Below are 17,764 nucleotides of genomic sequence, written 5' to 3' on the forward strand. Positions count from 1 at the left end.
TTTCATGCTCTCCTGAAGTAAAGAGCCTTCCCTCTGGCACTGATACCTTACTTAAATGTTGTAAACATTAATAGTATTTGTTAGGAACTTGGTGGCTTAAAAGAGGGTGCAATTGCCTAGATGATCTCTTTATATAAAGTTCCATGTATTAGTTTGTGCTTCTGTATTAATGTGCACACGTATGGAGGTCATAGGTCAACCTGGAGGACCTGGATCTTTCTTGCAACCAGCAAGGTCTAGGGGATTAGACTTAGGCTGTTTGCATTTACCAACTGAGCTATCTCCTCAAAACAATATTTTTAATATCTTCTTTAGTTCCTGATATTCTATAAGGAGGCAAAAGCTGTCAAGAATAAAAAAATTATGTATCCAAAGTCTCTCCTTTCTGCGAGAAAGCAACATTACAAAGTAATAGACATAGAGTCCTGGCTTTAAATGGAAGAGTAATATAAATGCAGACAATTTCAACCTTGTCTTTCTTGCTGTTAAATAACTAGCTGTTTATGTAACTGTGGATTCAGCTTTAATTAGATATTCATTTTTTTTTTATTGAATAGAAGCAGTTTTACGCAGTGAGGGGTGGATGTGATTTACATGCAGCACAGTGGCTTCACACGAGTGCCAGACGTGTCCCAGGTAAGCCCTTGTGTTTCCATGTGGACAAACCCGCCATTGCACTCAGGTCATAGTTTCCATGGCTAGTAAAATGAACCCCATTTTTATACTTCCAAAAGTATCTGAGTTTGTTCCTTGTGATCTGTAATTTCGGAAAGTTCACTGACTTCACATCTAAATGGATGCCCTTGCTTTTTAATTGGTTAATTTCTAGAAAGCAAGTAAGCAAAAGTGATTTCTATTTTGCAGTCATCAACCCACAGAGAAAAACATCTCTGGATCTCACCACACTCAATATTTTAGTGCAGTCTTCATTTTTCCTGATTCAGATAGAAATGTATTAGAAATTTAGGTGATATAAGATGAGAGCAACCAGTCACCCCAGTGTCTCCCAGACTCTCTTGATCAATCAGAAGTCCCATGTCCTGAAAAACTCACTCCTACAGAAGACGAGTGTGGTTAGCTCAGGTATGATGTCAACTGAGGAAGTCTAAGATAACAGGACCTTACCTTCACATCATTCGTGTTCATCCTTGTCCCCTCTTTCCCAACAAATATGTCATCAATGTCCACAAGGATGTACCTGTCCAAGGACAACGCCAGCCTCTTCCCTGACAAGAAGGAGATGGCGTCTAGGAAGATGAGCTTGTGCAGCCAAAAGTTCAAGTTGTTGCCAAAAAGAACTCGCTGGATCCCGTCGTGAAGCCCCAGGTCATGTATGATAGTGGCATAAAAAGCACCTTTAGAGATGGGAGGGGAAAGGTTTTCTGGAGTCTTGACTTTGGCAAATATTACTGGCTGGTAGGTGGAGTGGTTAATCTGAAAAACTGTCCAGTCAGTTCCAGGTAAAGAACCCCTGTCAAGCTTGGACGATTTGGTCACACGGAGTAGTGGGGAGTGAGGATTAATACAGCAATCCTTCACCGCCAGGTTTCCACTTACGGAAAAGGGGAAGCCTGTGAATTGAAAGCTCTGCAGGGTTTTCTCACTGGTTTTGTGGAATCCAATGATACCCACACCATACTCTATACAGTATTTGTCTAAGAGGCTTCTATTCCAGGAGTCCAAGTTCATATACTTTAAAATATTCTCATATATAATGAGAACGTATTTGCCTTTCACGTTGTCTGTGAGCGCTGGGAGGTCTCCTTTTCCAGGAGCGATTTCAGTGTGATAATGGAACCGAATGGATTCCAGCATCATAATGATGTCTTGGCCAAGGGATGAGTACTGGCTCTCTACGAACACCAGGACTGTGGGGTCTGTCCTCACAGCATCAGAAAGCACCGCCTTCTTCACTTCCATCAGCCTGGACGGCACGTGCTGGAGGTCACCACAGTCCACTTCGGAAGCCCTCCCAGAGAGCTCACTTTCCTGTTTGTAGCCACTGTACAGGTAGTAAGCAGAAATGACAATGCTCACCATACAAAAAGTGGCAAGCAGAATCAGTGTTCTTTGAAAGTGTCTGTGAAGTTTCATGATAAAACTCATGCTGGATGGACTTCTTCGACTATTCCAACAGAAGCACCGTTACAAAAAGAAAGAAAGAAAGAAAGAAAGAAAGAAAGAAAGAAAGAAAGAAAGAAAAAAAAATAGGAGGAAGGATGGAGTTTCAGCCACGCTCCTACGCTCCTAGCCTCAGTCCACAGTTTATGTCACCATCGCAGCGCATCTGGATCGCGCAATCTGGACTCACAGAAAACACGCTCTGAAAAACAGAACAAAATAGGACAGAATATAAAACACGACGTCTTCGGCATCAAAATGAGTGAGTTCTTACCGTGTTGGCTACCCAACATGGTAGATCACGAGCAGATCAGGTGGGGTAAGTTACTCTAGAAAAATCTCACTTTCTTCTTACAGTTGTGGAGGAGGATGTGTGACTGATAGAGCGAGGAAGGCGGCTCCACTCAATTCAGAATCACTGTCCCTAACAGCACAAGGGACTGCGCTGACAAGGAGCTGGGTTGATCAAGCTTTACATCCAATTTTGTCAGTAACCAAGAGGTAAGAGTAAAAGTAGCTGTGGTAGCTCCTGCCGTGCAGACACACGTCTTGCAGTGTATATTCAAACTGTGCGTGTTGAGTGACATGCGCCAAGGGTTTACAAAATATGTTAAGTGCCAAAATTATAACAGTGGCCCTTTTTCTTTCCCAGAAATTTCTTAATATAACGAAATTTTTATTGTACATATATTTCTAATTCATTTGAGAAATTATCCTAAAATAGTTGCTTTCAGTAGAAAAAAAATCCTTTCTACATGTAAAGATGGCCCCGCAACCCAGTTGATTATTTTAGATTACAGCTTTTAAAACATTTTAGCAGTTATGTGGAGAAATGACTATGAAGAGTGGAAGGCTTCTCATGAGGACTTCTTCAGGTCTGGAGTGAGAAGGCCTGCTACAGGCATGCGCACTACAGCAGCTGCGCCCATGAGATGGCCTGCAGCAGGCATGCGCACTACAGCAGCTGTGCCCAGACGTTTCAGTGTGATTGGTTGCTACCTTTTGACCTCAGTAATTACATCAAGAGCGCTATAAACGTGTGACAAAATTGTAATGAAAACAGTTGGCATGCCATGAAATGCTACATTTTCCAATAATTTCAAGTCTTAGGAACCTCTGAAAATTCACCTACTTTGAAAAGTAAACAGACACGCATAGATATTTTTTGAGCACACGCTTGGTAGGGTCTTAAGGTCCTGCCACTCCATGAGGAATACGAAATGTGTAAGGGAAGTCTTGTCATTGTCCTCATGGTGTGCTCACTGATAGCTTTGGGTGGGACACACTGAATTTGATTGTTTTCGTGCATTTAGGGCTACTCCCCTGTTTCTTAATCACAGTCTTTCCATCCTGCACTTTTCATATGCGATACTGAAGCCGGAGTAAATAATCACTAAGAATCACAGGGTTAAAATTCTGTAATCTTTTCCCATAAAATAATTAGCAAATTAGAATTTGAATAACATGTTTATCATGCATATACGCATATATATTTATGAATAATACATTTTGGACTATAAGTACAAGATGTAATTTATAAATTACATACTGTAGTTTATTACCTAGACAATTAGGGTATCTGTGTCATTCATTCAAATATTTATGGGGTAGCTATTTTCCGACTTAAAAATATACACTTGTTCAAAGTATTAAATTTTGTAAAAGGCATCTAAATTTGAAGAGTAGACAGTGACTAGAATGTTAATGTGTGATTGTGGGTTACAGCCAAGGGGCTATAATGATGTGAGAGGAATGAGGCCATGGCAAGTGGGGCATAGTTGTGGAATGACCAGTGAAGAAGAGGCTTAGGCAGAAGCTGAAAGGAGAGTGATTTGAACAGACATGTAAGCTTTAGAAAATGTTATACATGTAGGAGTAAGTACAATATTAGACAAAAGTCATGGATGAAAAGCAGAAAAATAAGATAAAAGTATTCAAAAAGTAACTGACTACACAGTGCTAATGCAAATCATAGGGAGTGGCAAATCCTGAAGTGCAATGATAGGGCTCTGTTTCCCTGGATTTAGCAGATATAAAATGCCAAAGTCTTTTCTTTTCCATAAAATCCCCCAAGTTTCCTTCAGATACCAAAGGCTATCCTACTTTATATTTCCAAGGGAAGGATTTAGCTTAACACAAATATATAATAATTCTCCTGCTTTCTGAAAACCATTATTGTTTTTGAAAATGGGAACTCACTATGTACCCAGGTTGTTCTGGAACTCTAGAACTCTCTATTCTCCTGCCTCAGCCCATCCAGTGCTGAAATTATAAGCATTAATTACCATGCCTAGCTTCTATGAAAATCTTTTACAATACATGCCTTATTGCCCGTGGCCAACTTTAGTCTTACTGTGGACTCATAAATAACCACTTGCTATTCCCTTCTTGCAGTTGTGAAAACCTCAGAATGGACTTAATTGATGGTGTTCCCCCCTCTTTCAGGGCATAGTGCTGTAGGAGCAGGCAAAGGCAAGGATACCAACCTCTGAGTCTGTCATGCATGAGGCATCCCTAGAGCAGGTAAGCACGGGAAAACCAACTCACACAATTCTTTTGTCAAATTTTCTGTCTTTTCAAACTTGTAAGAATCTAGTAGTTAACACACGGTCATGAAAAAGTCCTTTCCCTTGTACTTGCTACCATAATAACTAAAATTTTGTTTTAAATCATCTTTCCTGTTAGGATGGGAGCTCTAAGAAGGGAGAATTAAAACCTCATTTATCTATCATTGCACCCCTGTGCCCAGCATAGAATAAGCTCAGTGACTGTTGGTGTAATTTATTGAATTCAATGGCTCATTATGCCTGTAGGTTTATTAGTCGCTTCTACTTTATGTTAATGCCATAATATATCTTTTAAGGTTACCCATGACTATTAATGATTATAGTTGCTAAAAATTGCTGGATTTGATGTCTGCTTTATTGAATGTAGAGTAAGTGCAATCATAACCCACTAGCTAGCATGTGATAAATCCTACATAATAATCTATGGTAGATGTACATCTTCACACACACACACACACACACACACACACACACACACACACACACACACAAAATCCCACCAAGAAATCGTTCTGTAATCAGCCATGAGGTAATTACTGAAAAACTAATTTGAGATTAGTGTTGTGGTCAATACCGAAGACAGCACAGAACTGAAATTAGGAACAGTCCTGGAATCCATAATGATGGATTCACTGACAGCAATGAGGCCTGTGAAACAATAGGTAACACCATGTCACACATGGTAAGTTTTAATCTATGATAAAAAAAACCAGCCAACCCTATGTCATATTAATAAGATGTGAGAAAGTTATTGACAGTTCCCAAGAGCCACAGCACCTAAGAAATCACCCAGTGCAGTGGTGAAGGTATAGATAGGAAGATGGGGGAAGCTTGTCAGGAAAACCTCTGGCTGGACATAAGAAATCTAGTGATTACAATGTATCTGTCCAAAAGCGAGACTAAACTAATTATATGACACTATGTATGGCAATAAAATTGGAAGTAATAGTTCATTGGAAAACTATAGCTGATTAATGAATGTTCTTCAATGTTGAAAGATCACTAGACATATTTGACTAGAAAGTCAACAAAAAATAGTGCACAAGCAATTCACGTGGCAGTGTGTGGTGGTTTGAATAAAAATGGCGCCCAGAGGCTATAGGGAGTAGCACTGTTAGGAGGTGTTGCCTTGTTGGAGTGGGTGTGGCTTTGTTGGAGGGAGTGTGCCACTAGGAGGACAGGCTTTGAGATCTCAGCAGTTCAAGCCAGGTCTAGTGACATTCTCTTCCTGCTGCCTGCAGGTGCAGATGTAGAACTCTCAGCTACCTCTCCAGCGCCATGTCTGCCTACATGCCACCATGTTTCCCACCATGATGATATAATGGACTACCGCTCTGAACTGTAAGCCAGCCCCATATAAAGGTTTTTCTTTATAAGAGTTGCTGTGGGCATGGTGTGTCTCTTCACAGCCATAAAGCCCTAACTAAGACACAGAGGATACACAATGGTGAAAGGACAGGCTGTCCAGGCTACATAGAACAGAGTAAAGAAGATGGAGAGTCAGGACAAGCTGGCTAAGGGGCTGCTGCAGTGACCCTGTGGGAAGCAATGTGAGTCTAGACCAAGGTGGCTGTCAGGAAGAATGGAAAAGAAACCCTTGGGAAGGAAACAGACATTATGGTTGGGGCGAGGGTGCAGCAGACTTGAGGAGTAAACGCTAAAGGTGTCTGCCGGGAATCGAAGCACAAGCTTAGAGAGTCTGAAGAAAAGTATTCATTTCGGAGGTCGGCAGGCCAAGTAACTGCTGTATGACGGCACCAACAAGACCAGTGCACTCTATAAAGCAGTTGACTCAGGACAGACATTCAAGAAAATGTGTAAAATCTCAACAAGCAGCACAAACCCAGTTATTAAGAAAAACCCCAGCTCCATCCTTTTCTACCTAAGGTCAAATCATCCCCACATGAACCCTCATTATGAATCTTTATAAAATATAGTTAGCAAAAGTATTCGTTCAACGTGCTTGTTCCTTGTTAGATTGACAGTCCCAAAGGCAAAGAGTTTTTGTTATCAGATAATTTTTTACAGAAAGCTCTTCAAAAAACAAGACCAACAGGTAGATACTTGGTACAATGTATCTGCATTTCTAAACTGCTCTCCCAAATACATTTTAAAAAATTAAGACATTTCTTACTCTGGAGTCCGATTATAAGTAGAGAAACAGCACATTGGCCCAGCATGCCAGGGTCCATCAACACTGTGGAATTTATGGCTGTGAGAAATTATGCTTCCCAGTCATTTTAGGATGAGGAAAGAAAGCTGGATGACATAAAAATAAGTATATCGAGTTTTGAAAATGAACTACGTAGGCATCATTGTGAATAAATACTGGTACAGGAAAGTTGGCCCAATTTTGCAGTACCACTTTGCAGGCTCTCCTGTAGGCCACGCTGAAGGAAGTACCACCCAGACAGATGGAACAATAGCCTCACAGACCTTAAGAGCAATTGGCCAAAGCAGACCCTGTGCTGACCCTTTAGAGACTGAGCGACTGGCAGAAGATGCCACAACCAGCATAGGATGAGCTGCATGTGTGCACTAAGGAGACTGCAGCAACATCGCCTTCCCTCCCCTGCCAGGGACACGTACGAAACGGGCACGGAGGAGTCACTCTTTAGCTGTAGCTTGCTCACAAGGAAGCAGTGTTACCATGGTTGCTATATCCTAGAGTTCATTTTTCATCTTTCGTATAATTTTTTTTTTAAATTAACTTACCCTGCAACAAGTTTTCATATGGCACTTCCATAGGTATTTCATTTTGCTTGGTTACCCTGTGCCAGCCCTCCTTGGTTTACCTCCCACCCCCACATCCTGCTGCGCTCCTTGTCCCCACTCCTTCTTTTCGCTTTTGCTCTGTTATCTCCCCTTAAAGCCCCATTTTCTCCAGTCTCACGGTCCAGTTTCAATTTCTGACCATTGCCCTTACCTATTCCTCCCTAACTACGTGCACGTACTGAAGAGGTGGAAGTGACACTCTACGTATGGGAGAGAACATACTATTTCTGAGCCTTGCTCATATCACTTAATATAATGTTTTCCAGTTCTCTTCGCTTTCTTGATATTTTCAAGTTTTTTTTTTTTTTTAAAACAGGGGAATAAAATTCCATTGTGCGTACGTAGCACACATTTAGACTGATTACACTCCTCAGCTATGGTGACTAGAGAAGCAATGAGCATAAACGATTCAGCTTTACCTCTCTCAGGCGCTTTATACCTTAGGATTTTGATTGATAGAGGCATTAAACAAGACTTCTTAAACTTTTTCTCTCATAACCATTTTTTCATTCAAGAAACTTTTATGTGACCCTGGGTATATGGGTATATAAACTAGATATATAAATTCAACATTTATTGCTGACAAATCATACATTAATACAAAAAGTTTTGTGATATGTATATATATAATTTTATAACTTGTTAAAGGTCAAAGTAAATTTGCATAGTAATGAAATTGATGTGCTCATTTATTTTTATACAAAGAATTAAGCATTGCTGAATATTTGGTGTGCAGGATGCGCAACATTCTCAGCTTTTTAGCATGGATTAATACTTTGATTTTTATGATCATCAATGCTGAGAACACTGCTTTGCATAAATACATAGCAACAAAATGCCAGAGGTATATTTAGAGCCATTTCAGAAATTGTTGGGAATTATGTTCTATTCTTAAGCCAAAATTAATTTAACAATTTTTTTATGAAGCTCAAGTCAGTGACTCAAACAGCAATTTAAAAAATTCAGCATTCTATAATAATAAAACACAAAGAAATAATAACTTGATAGTTATATGCTAAGGAATATAGGCAGGAAAATATTTAGTCTGTTTTCTATAATTAAACATTTGTATTTAAGAGGAACTGGGAGGAGAGGAGGAATGGGGCTATGACCAGGATGGAAAGTTAATAAAGAAAATACTCAAAATCTGAAAAAAAAAAAAAGAAAGAAAGAAAGAAAAGAAAATGACAAACAAGTGAAAAACTCTCTGTGTATGCTCTCACACTTGAGCAGATGCATTTTCAGTAGGCTACATCATCGTCACCATGCTGGCAGTGCCTGCTGCTTGTTCAGAACCAAGGCTGAACCGAGGCTCTATGGTACAGCCTGGGCTAGCACAAGCAGACACACCTCAGCTTCATCACGTTTGACCACGAGCTAACCTGTAGCCACTGAACACTTAGAAACCGCTGACTATCGTTGAACTTGTCACAACCCCACATTCTGTTACCTCAGTCTCATTGGATATCACAACCTATGAGTGAAGAAGCCGGGGTGTAAATCATTAAACTCTTAGAATAGCACCTGACATGGAGAAAGAATGAACATAACCACCCTGTTAATTGTGATGGAGATTGTTACAGAAATGAACCATGAGAGAAACATCTGGCAATGCAATTACACTGAACAACCCACAAAGGACAGCTATACACATTTCACCTTGAGTGGAGTTGTGGGGTGCACAGATCACACCCATGAACAATCACATGTGCTTCCAAGCAAAGGAGGCAGTTCAGTCAGAGACGATACCAGACCCGTGGCTTCTTCCTACCCTCTCTCTTTCTTTAGATGAGTCATGCATTCCCCAGTTTTTATTACCATCTATGCTCTAATAAATCCCAAAAGCTTATTTGAATCCCAGATAGCCATAGCTTAAGCCCCAGTTCTTCAAATCAGCTAGCAACTTGATAAAATGACAATGACAAATCACATCAACTGTGTGGCCAGTTGGTTCCAACGGAATCATCGGAAAAAGGGAACAACTTATTCAAAATTGCGTACGTGATCGTCTGTCTATATTGTGTGAGATGTCCTTTCCTGGGGAGATATGAACAAATGTCTACTTATCCCAAATAGGAAACTGATGACACAGTATAGATACCACCAAAGTCCAACGTCTTGAACCACTGAATTTTACTGTGGTTACTCACTCGAATAGGCATGTGGGGTTACTTATAGGGCAAAAAGTCACTCAAAGGCAGCTGTATCACCAAAACACACCCCAACATGGGTGACGGATGAGCAAGGCTGGCAGCCTGGACCACACTGCACAACCTGAAGACAGCCTACAGGTTGCCGAGGGTCCATTCCACGTAGCTCAGTTTTTCTAAGTCTCTTCCAGGCCACTCAGCTCGTCTTTGCTTCTTCTAGGCTGTTTCCCCGGCCTCTGCTCCTTCCCAGGGGCTATGGCCCTTGTCTGAGAGACTTCTTTGAAGTCTGTCTTCTTTGAGCGTGCCTCTCTGAAGTCTTTATTGTTTATATACTCTTGAGAGAGTGAATAATTCTAGTGGATCCGGCCAGTTTCAGGGACTTCCTGTAGCAGTTTAGTGCTGTTTACTTCCTGTCTTAAAGATCGTCTCACCCTCTACAACATCCTGCTTTTTCCCTTCCCTGCAACTACACAGTCTTAAGTTTCCCTCTAAAAGGCAAGTTTGCTCCACAACAGCCTAAACCCTCTTCTTTACCACACAGCACCTAATGGCTCATGCCCGACGGTGCTTCATTTCAGCCTGGCGTATGTAAATGAGGGCACACCTTCCCAATTCTACTTCCCCAAGCTCACTCCATTCAGGAGCATCTCTCCTCAGCCAGGAGACACTACATATGCAGCTATTGTGCACGAAACCGTTACACACAGAGCCCGGCAGACATGTTAGCCACTAACCCCACTACCTTTCTTTGATGTGGCATTAAAGTAGAACTCGGATTTGTTTTTTAGAGCTAGAATTTTTATCACGGGATGCTTACAACTTACTAATTCAAATTCAAATTCCTATGCATGGTTCTAAGGCCCTGCATGGTTAACACCCTACCCTGACCTGCAGTGCTCGCTCAGGTGCTGGGTTTTCTCTCACTCTCCCAAAGAGTCCATTTACTTGTCTCAGGGTCTTTTCATTAACTACACCTGGAAGTTTTTCTCCGTTTCAACTGCTGTATCTTAATTCTAAGTGTAAATATCTTAGCTCATAGAGGTCAGCTGTGAATCCCAGGTCTGCGATCCTCTCTCTGAAACATCTTCCCATTGCCCTGCCTGTTTTTGAGGCATGTTCCATGTCTTGTAGTCTTGTGATGTTTTGTGTAGTGTTTCTCCATAGATGGAGAGGCACGTGTGAGTACTTGCATGGTTCGCTTTGTTCTCAGTGACCTCAAAAACTCTTCTTAAGAGAATAACATCCCACCACTGAATACCTGTTCAGTGGGTGAAAAGGGGCCTTTACTCGGTTTTATAAATAGCAGCTCATTCACAAAGTAGGGCACTACTCAAGTCAAGCCATCAATCACACTGGCCTCAAACAGTCAGGTCAATAATATAAACATTGAGAACAGCAGTGACCATCTTGACCAGAACCATAAATCAGAATGTACAGAATGTGACTCTCACTGGCTTTTAGTTGGATTCTATTTTTCACACTCTGAAGTTTTGCAGAGTTTAGTGTGGCTGGAGACTCTTTGGATGTACCTGTTTAAAAAAAGATATTACACCAAGAAAACATTAGACATTATCCAATTATTTTTCATTAAGAAAAAGTGAAGGGGCAATGACTTTTAGAATCACAAGCCATTCCAAACACACAGGGAGGAACCAAATATATATGAACAAACAATCGGTAAGGTCCTTTAGTATCTGTAAGAAGAAGAACCAGTTTATCAAGGTAAGTTCTCTTCGCTTCCACTGACACCTGCCATCACCCTAAAGAAAATATCTATTTCAAATGGAGTAAAAATCATGTTGAAATTGGCAACACAAAATGGAAAACAGGCAGCCATCTGGAAAATGACTCTTAATAACTAAGGAGCCAGAGGTTCTAACACAGTTGAAAGACACTAAACAATATTCATTCCTCTTTCTCAAATTCATTATATATAAGAGTTGAAAAATGCATTTGGAGCCTTCAAATAATTTTCTTGACTATGCTAAAAGTAATTTAGCACTATTAAAAATTGACAAAGAGCATGCTTTTCTCTGGGAAATAACGTGTGAAATTGTGTCATGTTAATTGAACCCTGCTGTGGTAGGCGCACAAGAAACTGGATTCTGTGGAGCCCTACCAAGAACACACTCTATCTCTGGCACAGGGACTTTAAAAATGGATGTGAGAAAAGCCACAGTTGGGGTCATTAGCTTTGCACAGTAAATTAAAAAGAAAATGATGACTGTAATGTTCCCATCCTCTTTGTAGTTAAAAGTCATGAAGGGGAGATTGTAGTTAGTTCATTTCATCCAGTGTTGTGCCATCTAGCAAGGCAGGGGAGGAAAATATTCCATTACTGTTTGCTGTCTGTTGTCCCTGTGTGTAAGGCTGAAGTGGCAGAATGTCTGCCTATTATTTCTTAGGTTGAGCTAGAGTACGTACATAACAGCAGGCACGATTCAGCCTGAAGGCTTTAATCTGCTCATAACATCTCTGAGAACCAGAGAGTGTAATTTGTATCTTTCTCACAAGACACAGTTTGTCCATATCACATAGTTGACCGTAGGATGGTGGGGTTTGCTGTAGACAGATTACATAAGGCAGAAAAGGAAAGACGGCCAACCCACAGAGAGAAAATGGGTCCAAAGTAGGAAACTGAAGACTAGGGAAGATGGTATGGAATTCTGACCAGGGTGAAGGGGCTGGTCCCATGCCACAAGTCTAGAAATCCATCCATGAGGAGGTCAGATTAGTTTCCTCTTTTTCTGTGGGCATCTTTTAGAATAAGTAACATCTAAGCACTCAGAGTGGCAACTAAACTTGCCCATCCACATTTCCTTAAGGAGCATGCTACATATAATTATCCTGGGCACCGCTTTATGTCTGGTATAGCATCTATGCTAGGCAAATAGGCTTCTAACCCATACTAACAAGTACCTTATTTCCTATTCTAGAGCAGAATGGTATGGAGTGGCTGGAGAAGCACCAGGATTGTTTACATTATAGCGAGAGCCTTATAAAGCATGCATATTTGATGCCACGGATGTTGACACAATTGAGTAGTGGCTACTGCCATGTGCATTTGAAGCTTGATTTGAACTGAATTTCAGCTCCACTGCTGTCCTGGGGTGTAATCTTACATAGTTAATATCTTAGTGCCTCAGTTTCCTCATTTAAAGTAGGAATAACACCTAGTTGAAACAAGTTTCATGAAATTGTTTGTGTGGAGTGTGTCAATCGTGACAGCATAAGGTAAATGACTAGAGCTGTGATTTTAACAGCTGACAGCTCTAGAAAATAACTCTCCAACAAGTTAAGATTTGTGTTTCTCACTTACGGCTCGTCATCAGGATTTCTACAGTTCTGGACAAAAGACCAGGGAAGAAGGCTTTGAGATCATCACAAGGGTGACAAAACCAATCCCAGAGCCAGCAAGGTCAGAGCCAGGCCTGGAATCTAGTCTACTTTAACTTTTACAAGCACTGTAATTAAAGAACCAGAACTTGGTACAACTGAGACAACTAAGGGTTGTAACCAAGGTCTATGATGCTGGCTGCTTAAACCCTGGTTTTTAGCAACAGGTATTCAATTGTTACAGCTCTCAGTAATTTTAGAAGTGTGAAATTTCTGTGTTATGGGTATTAATCACAAGAGGGCTGAACTTTTTTTCTAGCCATATAGCTTCCATGAAACTGTTTGAAACATTTAGAATAAGGTAAAAGTATAAACCAGGGAGGAGAAACAGCTCAGTGGCTAAGAGCACTTGCTGCTCTTGCAGAGGATCCAGGTTCAGTTCCCAGCACCCACGTGGTAGCTCACAACCATATGTACTTCCAGTTCTGGGTGAGCTGATGCCCTCTTCTGACCTTCACAGGCACAGAGGATATAAATTGCTCAAATACATACATACAGGGAAAAAAACTCATACACACAAAATAAAATAAAGATAAAATTTCAGAAAACCATTCCCTATGATAACCAGGCACATCACTTGAATAGATTTTTCTAAAAAGATAGAAGCTATAGTTTAATTCTTTCCTATAACTGTAAGAGGAACTTAAATAATACAATTTTTTTTAGTATGGTTCACATTAATGATCTGTATATCACAGCTGGTATTATTTTGGCTCAGCAGCACCCTCTATCTATACCAGCCTTCAGAGGTCCCCTTCTTTCCAGTGACCATATTCTGGGGAAAGGAAAGCACCCTTGCTGCCTCAGTAGCCAAGCAGCTGGGAATAGTGTAGCTATTCTTAAGTCTAGTTCTTTGTTCTCATATAAGTACAGACAAACCATAAACATGTGTATTTAAGTAGTTTCCTTTGGAAATAACCCCAGCAAATATACTTTTCAGCCTAGAAGCTGGTCATAATCACCAACGGTTAGCTGAAACCTTAGCCACGATAAGGGAATCCATACAATTGGGTCTCTTGAACCCAACTAAAGCAATTATGATCTCTTTATGACTTTAAAGTTTTGAAATAAAGTTTAGTCACTGAATATTTCAACTGTAGCTCCCTAGGGGCTTCTTCATTAAATCTCCCAATTACAACAAAAAGCAAATCTCTCATTTGCTGGAATTTTCAGAAATAAGATTTTTTTTTCCACAAGAAAAGGTATTCCAAAAGAAGATATACTAGACCTGAACCAAACCGAACTGTAACAAAATTCTCTACGAAGAGATAGAAATCTCACTCAATCTCAAACATGTTAGTAAGCAGAGAAAACGGCCAACTCCAGTGTCCAGTATGTGAGTGACATTGACTTCCAGGAAGAACTAAGCCTTCTGCTTTACCGTCAACAGCCCAGAGGGGACAAAGACAGCACTACAGAGTACAGACACAGCGTTAGTCTGCCACAGCGAAGCCTCTGCCAGTGCAGGGCGTGGATTTCCTCAGGAGGATCTTAAAGATCAGCTCTCTCATATGTCTATTTACAGTTGGAATCTCCCCAAATGCAAAACTGACTAGGAATTGTGGCTGAAGTAAAAGAAATCTTTTCAGCTGAATATTAAACTTTCCTCTCGTCATCCTCCTCTCACGAGCAGCATGGGTCCATAGCTTATCTTAGAGGATTTTTCATGGACAAAAGGAAAAATCATGGACCTGAGCTTGTTCCATCTCAACTCCCTGTTTTAATTTGTGCCTTAACCTAACATCAAGAACTCATCTGTTGTTGCTATTTCCTAATGTGTTTATAAAAATACCTTTATTATTAAATGTGTATTAAATGTGTCTCAGGCCTAAAATAGTGCCCATATATTGAAAAAAAAAACTAGTTGAGAAGTGATTAGACTAAGCTCCTGAAATGTAATTTAGTTTTCCCCTCTTCCCTCCCCCAAAGCAGCTATAGTACATGGAAGAACACATCTATTTTCTATTAATTTAAGGCTTCTTTATTCAATAGTTAGGCCAATTATTTACTTCAACTTATAGCTAATGTTTCTATCATATCATTTTAAACAATATTTTAAGATATAAACTGCATCAAATATGAAGCACTGTTACTGCATGATAAAGTGATTAGATTTTAAGTCTTTAATGTTATTTCCAAAACTCAAACTACCCAAAAGACATACAGTTTATTAACCATGCTACTACTGCACAATGAATTTGTTAGTATACATCTTAACCAACTCAGAGGGTCACCTCCTTCATTCTTTAACCTAAAGAAAGTGAAACTTTAAAAGGATCTTTAAATGATGAAGTACCTTACAAGTTCATTATCTTAGTTAATAAAATTAGGCATGCGCTCAAGGCAGAGATTCTTGAAGGGATGAAAATAAAGTTCTCTCTTACTGAAAGCTCCTCGGAGTGAACGGTCAATACAAAGTATAAACAAACAGATGTACTTACCTGGAATTAAAGTTCAGAGTTGGAAATACGCGGGGGAAAGTTTCAATGGACAGACAAAAAAAATCGAAAGAGGAGTAGGTGCAGCCTTTCGGTTGGGCTTTCTGCCTTTCCAAGTGGCAGTGAGGCCAGCCTTGGCCAGTACCCTCTTGTTATGTAACATCTTATTAATATTAGCCATCAGACTGCCACCAAGCGGGTGAGGCACTAGAGGGCAAGAGTGACACATGGAAGACCCATTTCCAAGGGACCAGCTCTGGGACCTCTTCAGGGAATACGAATGCTAACTAAGCTGATAAATACCAGATGTCTGAAAGCACTATCGAAACTTGCCCGTGTTCCTCGAAGAATATTTCAAACGACAGTTTTCGACTAGTTCGAGTTAACAGGTTAATAAATACGCAAAAGCAAAGAACCACACCATGCGAAAACAAAACAAAACAAAAGAAAAAACTTCCAGGATTATATTTACAAACCGACAGTGACTCGGGGGCAGGGGGTGTCTTTGCATTGTTTAAATCAACGTATTTCAAACAAGAAAAGGGAAGGCTGCATATACATTCAAGGAGTGTAGATCTCAAGACCCTTCGTTTCCAGGCACCAGAAACTTGAGATGGTCGCGCTGCCATTTCTGGAGTCCGCATTTCAAGTGGCCAGGGTAGGGCTCCTAGGTGAGGACCTGCCCGCCATCCTAGAGATTACCTCGGGCTGTGGAGCTCCCGCATTCTGCCTCCAAGTCCTCCGCTTCTCTGCGCTACTGCTGCTGCGAGGCCACCGCTGCGGCGGCTTCCAGGAGCATCCGCTTGCTGGCCGAGTGGGCTGGGCGCCCGGGGCGGGGCTCGCAGGGCGAGTGGTCCAGGAGCTCAGGGCGGGGAGGGGCGGGGCGGGGCGGGGCAGCCCGGCTCTGGCGCGCGCACTGGGATCGGCCCTTGGCCCACACAGCCGCACAGTCTCCCGGGTGCCCGCATCCCGCGCGCGCCCGCCGGAGCAGGATGAGGCGCGAGCCCGGACCCGGTTCCCTACCGCCTTGGGAGCTTCGGGAGGGAGTCAGGGCGGAGCCGAGCTGCACCACAGGTGCTGATGCCCCACTCGGGATAGGGCCGCGTGCAGGCTTTCCTCTGCTCGCTAGTCTCCATCCTAGAAGACCAGTGTAAGGACAAAAGCAGATGAAAAGGCATTTTAGATTCAAGGCGAGGGTGGGCAAAAGCCCTAATGGAAGGTATTTTCCAAATACACTGTCTGTTGGGCCACACGAAGGCAGAGCAGTCCACCATGGTAACTTGTAAAGGACATTTCTGTGGACAGGATACATACTTAGAGGATCAGTCACCATCTCGCAAGGTGCCATATCTCACTTGCTTTAAGTGACATGGGTCACTGCTCAGAACTTGCTGGGGCTAGGGAGCACCTACTCAAGTCTAGTCAAAGGTAGTGCGGGATGTTCTCTTGGAAGTTAGGATTAGTATGTGATCTAGCTTAGTCATTCAGAGTCAAAAGATGACATTTCTGGATGCATGGGGGCCCTGCTTACTCAAGTCTTGTTTGGGGCCTCTGATTAGTGAAGTGCAGTGTAGGAGAGCTGAAGACAGCATTTCTGTTCAGGGAAACAAACCTGGGTGCTGGAGACCAGCTAAATCCACGCCTGCACTGGTGCACGTTGGACTCAGTTAATACTGAAACAGATCCCACCTTCGAGTGTTTTCGTACACGAATCTGTAAATTGACTTTTGGCTTAAGACAGCGCCGTTGTATTTTCTGGTAACTAGAAGTGAAAGGCACACAAATGACAGAGAAAGCAAACACTTTATATTCCTTAATGATTTTAGGAAGATATTTCGATGTATATATACAGAGGGGCTTTCAGCAGATCACAATGTCTTGAGTTGGCTTTTTGGGGGGCGGTGTATTAAGAGGAGGTGCTGAGGATCATGCACAGAATCCTGTAGACACTAAGGAAGCACTTTGCCGTTGAGCCACACCCCTAGCCTAGCTTCCTTCCTTTCTTCTTCTTCTTCTTCTTCTTCTTCTTCTTCTTCTTCTTCTTCTTCTTCTTCTTCTTCTTCTTCTTCTCTGTTTGTTTTTGTTTGTTTGTTTTTTCATTTGTGTTTTTTTTTTCTTTCCGAGACAGGGTTTCTCCATGTAGCCCTCACTGTCCTGGACTCGCTTTGTAGACCAGGCTGGCTTTGAACTCTCAGAGATCCTCCTGTCTCTGCCTTCCTGAGTTCTGGGATTACAGAGGTGTGCCATTGCACCTGTCTCTTCTTCTTTTTTTTTTCTTTTTAAAATATATTTTATTAATTTATTCATATTACATCTC

At 41.4% G+C, this 17,764-nt stretch overlaps 2 protein-coding genes across 3 annotated transcripts in view; both read right to left on the minus strand.

Moving 5' to 3' along the window:
- The window catches only part of Ndst3 (N-deacetylase and N-sulfotransferase 3), a 138,621-nt gene extending 136,457 nt beyond the window's left edge, over positions 1-2,164 (minus strand). For both annotated transcript variants that reach the window (XM_051165555.1, XM_051165556.1), the window contains exon 1: positions 1,126-2,164. In XM_051165555.1, coding sequence (XP_051021512.1) covers positions 1,126-2,106 — 981 coding nt within the window. In that variant the 5' untranslated portion in view covers positions 2,107-2,164. The remainder of the gene's footprint in view (positions 1-1,125) is intronic.
- Myoz2 (myozenin 2) overlaps positions 1-17,764 on the minus strand; it is a 1,071,004-nt gene that overhangs the window by 646,090 nt on the left and 407,150 nt on the right. The window lies entirely within an intron of this gene.

Source organism: Acomys russatus, chromosome 23 (assembly GCF_903995435.1).
Source record: "Acomys russatus chromosome 23, mAcoRus1.1, whole genome shotgun sequence".
NCBI lineage: Eukaryota > Metazoa > Chordata > Mammalia > Rodentia > Muridae > Acomys > Acomys russatus.